This window comes from Maniola jurtina, chromosome 27 (genome assembly GCF_905333055.1).
Source record: "Maniola jurtina chromosome 27, ilManJurt1.1, whole genome shotgun sequence".
Lineage (NCBI taxonomy): Eukaryota > Metazoa > Arthropoda > Insecta > Lepidoptera > Nymphalidae > Maniola > Maniola jurtina.
In genome coordinates this window covers 1643828-1653281 of record NC_060055.1, presented here as the reverse complement: position 1 = coordinate 1653281, position 9454 = coordinate 1643828, and the positions used below count along the sequence as shown (strand labels likewise).

General features: G+C 37.3%; 2 protein-coding genes across 4 annotated transcripts in view; one reads left to right on the top strand and one right to left on the bottom strand.

Annotated features, from left to right (window-relative positions):
* Positions 1 to 7620, top strand: part of LOC123879237 — a 33159-nt gene extending 25539 nt beyond the window's left edge. The window contains exons 9-10 of the mRNA XM_045926860.1: positions 3187 to 3198; positions 6877 to 7620. The gene's annotated coding sequence lies outside the window, so the exon portion shown is untranslated. The remainder of the gene's footprint in view (positions 1 to 3186; positions 3199 to 6876) is intronic.
* A 500-nt stretch (positions 7621 to 8120) lies between these two features.
* LOC123879241 (zinc transporter foi) overlaps positions 8121 to 9454 on the bottom strand; it is a 66918-nt gene continuing 65584 nt past the window's right edge. For all 3 annotated transcript variants that reach the window (XM_045926869.1, XM_045926870.1, XM_045926871.1), the window contains exon 8: positions 8121 to 9154. In XM_045926869.1, the coding sequence (XP_045782825.1) occupies positions 9014 to 9154 (141 nt within the window). In that variant the 3' untranslated portion in view covers positions 8121 to 9013. The remainder of the gene's footprint in view (positions 9155 to 9454) is intronic.

Here is a 9454-nt window from a genome sequence, read left to right as displayed (position 1 = left end):
TTAATCTGTCAGGATAGCAAAGTTTTTTGGTTCTTGTTACTTTGAATCCATCACTACACTCAGGAACTATATTATAGAATCCTTCGCTCGCTTGGGATTCAAATAAAGGCAATCGCAGCAATACGAACTTTGTTTTTTTTTTATTCTGATACAAGTTAGTCTGTGACTGCGATCTCATCTGGTGGTAAGTGATGATGCAGTCTGAGATGGAAGCGGGTTAACTTGGAAGGGGCTTGGCAGTTACAACAACAATAAGTAACAACAACAGTGAACAAATGGCGGCGGCATCGGCATGGAGCGAGTGGTGATGCTGTACCTGGGTCTGGACAACATCAGGAAGACGTCCATGTTCCCAAACGAATCACGCCCTGAACTTAGTGTCATTCATTTATAGTGTACCAAATGTTTATAATTAAATGTATTTAATCTTTTAATGGTGATTTTATTTCATATATGTCCGAATATGTACTAAAACACCTGCCTTTGCACACAATTGTTTTTTTTTTTTTCTGTTTTCTTCTTACTGTGTTGTTATCCTTATATGTGTTTTTGTGTGCAATAGAGTTTCTATCTATCTATCTAAAACCTTTTAAAAACGGTACCTTTAAAAGCAAGCTTTTCTTTATTCGTTGACTAGAACTTCTTTAACGTTTCGGCCGAAGTACGCCGTAGCCTGAGGCTGCTTTTCTACCAGAGATGTGCTATGCTACGTTGCTATGGATGCGTTTGATATCCACCATATTCATTGGTGCACATAGCTTAGCACTGGTGGAAACGGATTCAACTAAGATATGCTGTTATATGGAAGGATGCGTGCTATGGGCCGTCGACAGTGGTGCAGAGCAGAATACTTACAGTATGCGCATCTTTCTCGCGCAGCTACTTTGCGGCGGCGCATCTTTCTCGCGCAGCTACTTTGCGGCGGCGCATCTTTCTCGCGCAGCTACTTTGCGGCGGCGCATCTTTCTCGCGCAGCTACTTTGCGGCGGCGCATCTTTCTCGCGCAGCTACTTTGCGGCGGCGCATCTTTCTCGCGCAGCTACTTTGCGGCGGCGCATCTTTCTCGCGCAGCTACTTTGCGGCGGCGCATCTTCATAGCGCATCCTCCTCGCACAGCTACATAGCAAGTATTGGTGGAAACGGTCACATATTTTTGTAGCGTAGATTTCACATCTTCGTAGCATAGCTGCATAGCACATCTCTGGTGGAAAGGCACCCTAATTTTGACGCACCAGTGAAGGCCTCGCTTGTGTGTGCTTTTTGAAATTTTTTGTTCAAAGCTGCGGCTCGATTACGTTAGAATGACAGCTACAATGTCAAGATCGCAATCACCTCTGATTGGTTGACACTCGCTCACTGTGAGCGAGTGTCAACAACAACAATGCATTGTTGCAGAATTGCACTGACGTGCAATAAACAAAAATAACAAAACGTGGACACTGGCCATAACACTGACAAATTGCCTTGTTCACAAATTCAAAGTTGCTCAGCGAGCTATGGAGAGGGCTATGTTAGGAGTTTCCCTGAGGGATAACATCCGAAATGAGGAGATCCGCAGGAGAACCAAGGTCACTGACATAGCTCAAACTATTAGCAAGCTGAAGTGGCAGTGGGCAGGGCATGCGTGTCGTAGAGGCGATGGCCGTTGGAGCCGGAAAGTCCTTGAGTGGAGACCGCGTATAGCAAGCGTAGTGTGGGACGCTCTCCAGCACGATGGATATAAAGCAGCTGGCGGGAAGTGGCTGGATGAGGAAGGCTGAGGACCGGGTGTGGTGGCGCTCTTTAGGGAAGGCCTATGTCCAGCAGTGGACATCCACAGGCTGATGATGATGAAGGTAGGTAAAAATAAAACCAAGGAGTTTGTACGAATAATCGATATATTACAATATAGTTTCCCTATCGTATGTCCGTATTATCACACTCGGCTCCACTGAGCTCTTACAAATCCACACTCTCTCCCTACATTTAATATGCTGGCAACATTCTTATGCAAACGTTTTATTTATTTATTCAGATACAAATTAGTTGACTGCAATCTCATCTCGTGGTAAGTGATGACACTAAGATGGAAGCGTGCTAACTTGGAAGGGGTACGGCAGTTTTTATTAAACCCATACCCCTTTGGTTTCTACACGGCATCGTACCGAAACGCTAAATCGCTTGGCGGCACGGCTTTGCCGGTAGGATGGTAGCTAGCCACGGCCGAAGCCTCCCACCAGATCATCAGCATCCGGCGCGGTGTAAAATGCATGTAGTACAAAAAAATAGCCTTTGTAAATCAAACTTAAAAAATGTTGCCAGCATGATTAAAACACACAATGAAAAAAAAGCATACTTGATTCTTCGAAGGTGAACACAAAATAACAATTCAAATGAATAAAACTAATCATAATTATTAAAATTTAAACCCTTAAATCAATCACTTAATTAAACTTAAGTTTATTAATTTTCACTTAAATACAATAATAAATCGTAATATTTAAAAACCAAAAGTTATAATAAAAAATTCGGATAAAAGCTACCATGGTACTGCAAACGCAAAAAAATCTTTATATTAGCTAAATTAAGTAAATAATAATACACATAAATGCTTTCATTTTATATTACTTAGATTGTCTTAACAGGGCTCTCTCCGTCACTTACTCCATACAATCGTAGCCCCAATTTCATTTGAATACTAAGCAACCAAAGTCCACGAAATTTTGCAGACATATTCTAGAAACTAATATCTGTGTCTGTGGTGTTTTAGATTTTTCTAAAAATATGTAGTTTTGAAATTACAGGGGCTCAAAGATTTGTATGTGAATTTTTAAGACCGCGTAACTTTGAAACCGAATATTTTAACGGCAATCTGGAAAACCACAGTCATAGATATTAGTTCCCGGAACGTTTCTACAAAATTCCATTGAGTATGATTGGTTAGTATTACCAGTGATAGATGCTTTTGACGATTCAGAAGAACTTGTAAAAGTCTAATTGAATAAAAATATTTTGAACTAGCTGTGCCCGCGACTTCGTTCGCGTGGAATCAGCGCGCTTTATATAGCCACGGACGCTCAGGCGCGAGGCGTGTAGTACGTACTCTGTACGTTAAAAATGTTCGCCGTGATTCTTTAAATTGACATAACTTTTTTATTTATGAACCGATTGACATGAAATAAACACTTAATGTTAAGTGAAGCTTACTACAATATATTAGTGAAAACCGTATCTAAATCGAATAAGCCGTTTCTGATATTAGCGTGCACAAACACACAGACAAACAGACAAAAAAAAAATTACAATTTCGGGTTCGGCATCGATATAATAACAACCCCTGCTACTTTTTTTATATATTTATATATTATTTATATATTTCCATTGTACAGACACCACTTTTCTACAATTTTATTATATGTATTGATTTTGAATTTATTCCAATGAGAGACGAACTACGTTTGTATGGAGCGAGTGACGGAGAGACGCCTTCAGCAAGCATTTGCCTGTCAAAAATATGTAATTTTATCTTAAATTGGTTCAAAAATGGACTATAGAATTGGTTTCAACAATAAAATTACGAATTTACAAGAAAAAGCAATGTAACTAGACATTTCCAAAAAGCTAGACCACTTTTGAGCAACTTACACTAAATATGCAATAGTTAAGTAGACGATATTTAGGTAGGTATAAAAATACAAGATTGAAATTCCAAACTTGACAAAAAAATATTTATTAAGTACACTAATTTTTTTTTTAAACAATTAAAATTCGATTTTCAAGATCACTTTTCAATTGAGAACGTTTTTAATTAATACAAGGAACCAAAAGCTTAATTTGCTATAATCCGCCAAACCAATAAAGTCTGTATGGTGCAACATGCAGCATGCGACATGCACCGCCCGCCCTCCCACTGATAAACATGCAGGAAAAGCCAGACACCAAGCAAGTTAACTTTGGCAAAGTCTTTGCAAAAGTCTTTTTGTTTTTTATTCACTATAGTATTGGCGTCACTCAGAAAAGCAGGTATTATTTAAATATTTTTATCGAATAATTGGAATGTCCTCTCCAAAACCAACACAAAAAACACAAGTTCAATGTGTAAGGTTATCCGAGAGTTTTAATCTAAACAAACTAATGCCAAAATAAGTAATTTAATTAGAGCGTGATTGCTATCTCAACATCTAATTATCCAGTTCACAACCCAAATACCGAAAATATGCGATATCGCTCCGAATCTCAGAAGGAGACTGAACTCAAACCTTCAAAACACCCGTATTTATGCAAGTTCAATCTTGTTGGCCTCCTAGTAACAGATTGTATGACATCGAATGAGCCAAATATCGATTTTACCAAACTACCTTCATCAGCTAAATTAATAATTTTATATTATTTTTGACAACTCAAATCAACTTTTTAAAAATAACCTTACAATAGGTAAGCGCTTGACCACAATCACACCTGATGGAAAGTGATGATGTGGTCTAAGATGGGACGCGTTTACCTGGAAGGTGCCTATTCACCCTTGTTTTAAAGAAACTAGTCTTGTCTTTAGGGAAAGCGGGTGGTGTATGTCGCATGCTGCATGTTACACCATGCAGATTTCGTTGGTTTGGCGGATTATAGCAAATTAAGCTTTTGGTTCTTTGTATATCGTGGACTTCCGCAAAATAACGCCTGCTGCTATACTAAGTTTTTAATTAATATCAAAAAGTGAATCTAATAATTGAAAAGTGAAATTTTAACAAATGCACTTTCGTTTTGTTATCTTAATATACTCAATTTTTTAAGTTGAACATGATCAAATGCAGGGAAATTTTCAAAAAAACATGAAATTTTCATCAGTTAAGTTAGCCTCCATAAACGTTCACTTTTAAAAGAAAAAAAAAACCCTTATTATTAAGTGTAGGAACTAAGTACTGTAATTAAGTAACTAACTTAAACTTTAGCACCTATTAACAATTTAATCTCGGAAATAAATTTATTAACTAAGTTATAGTAAGTAATATTTAATAATGCGATCAAATAAAGACAAAAATTAGGATGTTTAAAAAATACACTTGCATTGAATATCTGCAGTTTCACTTTCCAAATAAGACTTTTAGACTAAAACTTTTTAAACTAAAACTTGTATTACTTTTTAAGGCCGATTCACACCAATTGCGTACACGTGCCACGTGCGTAGTGACGTGCGTAAACCCCTAACACACCGGGTTACGCATACGTCCACGCTTTACGCAAGCGGGTGCCATGTTTCATACAGTTCCATACATCACAACGCAATGGTACGCGCTACGTCTACGCTTACGCAGCCTGTGTGAACGAGCTATTAATCTAAATAATAAATTTTTACCAAAAAATGTTCACTTCATAAATATTCCAGGAAACACTTTTATAAACGTAAAAGTGTTTTCTGGAATATTTATAAAATCATAGTGACACTAAAATAAATTAAGGACAGAATTAATAACATGTTATTAAAGATTTTAATGGACTTCGGTCTGTGTTGGTGTTTGCTGGCGCGCGTGTTCTGCCTTTTTGGAGTGTTTTTTTTTTTTTTGATAAAAGTAGCCGGGTTTTTTTGTTTTACTGGTGTTTTTAGTGGTGGAACTGACTGGGAAGCGCTCTAAAGGGAAGCCGCGCGTGTGTCGGCGAGCGCCGACACAGGCGAAGTCCATACTTATATAGTTCCCTAACTTGTAAATAACTACGAACTCGACATTGGCTAATCTTTGTAAAGCCAGACGAGAGAGAAAAAAAAAAGATTTTAATACTGGTTCTAATAAACCTAACTAAACGAAGGAGCAATGAGTACCTAAGTACAAAGTGTATGGAAATACTGTATTAACATAAAATCTGTCTTATTAACCTTTATGTAAAAGGAGAAATTCAACAGATAGTTTAACCAGCTGGGTCTTAACACTTGAGATTTTGTATGTAGGTCCTCTTTGTAACGCAAACCCACACTGAGAAAGGAATTTTTGGGGTTCAAAGGAACCCTTATAGTATCGCTTTGTTGTCTGTCTGTCAAATAACCTATAGGGTACTTCCAGTTGACCTAGAATCATGGAGACAGGGAGCCGTATTTTTTTTGCATTTTAATCCAAACCCCCCCCCCCCCCCCCTCAATACCGTCCATTAATCACGCGTATTTTTTTTGCATTTTAAACCCCTCTCCCCCCCTCCCCTCAATCTTTTTTATTATGGTACGGAACCCTTCGTGTGTAAGTGCGACTCGCACTTGACCCCTTTTTTTATTAATTCCATGTGTAAGCCGGGGCGAGGAAGTTAGTGTTGCTGATTTATGCATAATTATATTTACTAGAATCCTAACACCATGTATGTGATCTGAAATTATCAGTCAGCTTTTGATAAAATTATTATTGATTTATTATAATTAAGTATGAAATTAAGTAATTATTCTATACATACTTCAACATTTTGTTTACAAAGTATCAGACATTCGAGACACCAAAAATATATCAAATATACCATATATACCAGAAATACAAACAAAAAATTTAAGACAAAAATTTATATCATTCATATATATTTGTACACTACATAATATTATGTCATTTTTAATATTATATATATAAATATTTCGATACAAGTTTTTTTCGTTTAAGTCTAAAAAATTACCATCAGCAGTACAAATTACCATAGTACCTACCAGTCTTTGAGTATAAATTTTTGTGTATTATAACTTTTAGGGCTGTGTTTTCAGTCAGTTAGTCATGATATCGTTTTGATCATTATTACCCATATTATAAATGTGAAAGTGTGTTTGTTTGTCAGTTTATTGGTCTGTTGGTTTGTCCTTCAATCACACCGCAACTGAGCAAAGGATCGACGTGGTTTTTTGCATGGACATAGTTAGACACCTGGGGAATGAAATAGGCTACTTTTTATCCCGCAAATCTCAAGAGTTCCCACGGGATTTTTAAAAACCTAAATCCACAAGGACGAAGCCGCGGCTACCAGCTAGTAATATTACCGGCTACAAATATTGTAAATGTGATCCTGAACTACACACAATTGTTGGTTTGTCCCCCAATCACGCAGCAACGGAGCAACGGATCGATATGATTTTTTGCATGGATATAGCTAGAGACCTGGAGAGTGACATACGACATTTTATCCTGAAAAATTAGTTCTGAAAAAGTTTCCACAGAATTTTCAAAAAACTAAATTCAAGCGGGCATCATCTAATTTAGGTATATTTAGATTTTTATAGTTTCAGGATTCAAACTCAAAAATTTACACTCAAAGCTGAGAATTTTATGAAAAATATTTTTTGAGCCTTACCTCTAAGTACATCACATAATATTTTTATATTATATATAGTCTGTTTTCCTCATCTTGCAAAAAAGGTAAACAAGTATCTTCCCGCTAAAATACGTAAGAGGCGCATACGACCTTGTAGAATAGAATAGAATAGAATAGATTTTTAATCAAATAAACTTTTACAAGTGCTTTTGAATTGTAACCGCTGACTGACAATGAAACTATGATACAAGTGAAAATCTAACTCCAGAAGGTCTAAAGCACCAGGCAAATCGCGTCGCTTACGCGTTTCTCCGAGAAGGATTCTTCTATCTTTCAAGCAAACTAAGAAAAAACCAACTATACTATCCAATTTTTCTTAGCTGATAAAAAATGTGGCCATTCCTATCGTACATAATCTCTAAACTAAAACAAGTGTAAATTAAAAATTTATAACACCCCCGACAAGTGAAGGTTACAGTAACAAGAAAACAGCTGATAACTTTCAAATGGTTGAACCGATTTGCTTGGATTATAGCTAAGAACACTCGATCAAGCCACCTTTCAAACAAAAAAAAAACTAAATTAAAATCGGTTCATTACTTTAGGAGCTACGATGCCACAGACAGATACACACGTCAAACTTATAGCGTGACACTTCACAAGATGGCGGCGTTAGTCCCGATTTTGGCCACGCGCCAAAAGATCCTTGTCGCACTGTAAATTGGGAGGTCTAATTCTCATGCTCTCCTTCTCCCCAGGGAGCATTATGTAAGGGAAAGCAATATATTTATACCACTCATTTTATTTTAGTCTATTTTAGGGATTGTGTATAACAGAATTTGCCATATTATTCAGCTTAGAAAAAATAGATTATAAGTATAAGTACATCGTTTCCACAAGTCAATATGACTCGAAAACATTTCACTTTCACTTTAAGCACTTGACCAATTCACTTCTTCACTTAAAAACACTTGGTTTTTGATTATCACTTACTGAATGTTTGAGTCACTTTTAGTATGGGATCGTATGTTGATTACGTCACATCACTTCACTTTTTAGGGTTCCGTATTCAAAAGATGATAGCGAGACCATATTACTCTGGGACCCTATTATCCGTCCGTCTGTCTGTCTATCTGCCAGCGGGGTTTTGATTTGCACGTTGCGGCTTTTTTTTTTTTGAAAATCTTGTTTTTTTTTTAATTTGATGTCATAGCGGCAACAGAAATACACACTCTGTGAAAATTTCAACTCTCTACCTATTAGACCCGATATCCATCTAAGCGGAGAAGAGAGATGTGCTCAGTCGACGGTTGTTACCCGGTTGAGTTTGTTATGGGTTCTTCTCAGACTTGGGCGCGTTTGGAACCCTTATAGCTTTAGTTTTAAGTTACGTAATTAATTATCACCACTATATCGTACAAAAACAATTTCGACCACCAAAAGGAGTACAATTGTACCTCCTTTGAATAAATGATTTTGACGAATCAGGTTGATGACGTGAAAATATTAATGTCATCTTTGAAAAATTAGATTGGTTGACTGTACTCATCTCTCCGCTCGGCTTAGGTGGATACCTGGCCTTACGATTCTTGAGATATAGCCTGACAGACAGACAGACGGACAGCGGAGGCTTAGTAATAGGGTCCCGTAGGCACCCGTCTGGTAGGGAACCCTAAAAATTGTATATTACAATACATTATCAACAAACATTCCCTTTCACACTGGGACACTTCAAGTCTCTTGCATTTCTTTTTTTTTTTTTAATTCTTCAACCGAACAAACTCTTCAAGTCTTCTTCGTAGAGAGCTATGACCAACATTATGCCAATGCCACTTGCCAAGCCCATCAGTTGTAGTATGCATTGGCAGAGTGTGCCTTCCTTGCTATGGGAGGTGCTGAGCTCTGGCATCTAGAAATAAAAATAAAAAAAATTAATAAACAACCTCTCGGGTGCAATGGTGAGCGCTGCGGTTTTATAAGTGGGAGGTCCCGGGTTCGATTCAACCCGGATTTAAAGGCATTCCGAGCCAGTGGTAGATGCATTTGACGATTCAAAAGTAATTGTAAGAGTTTAATTGAATAAAAATGTTTTGATTCCGATTTTCGGTTCCTGGCAGTGGCAATTCATTTGGGAATTTACATTTTCTAAATTGTCTCTGGCCTGGTCTGGTGGAAGGCTTCGGCCGTGGCTGGTTACCACCCTATTGGC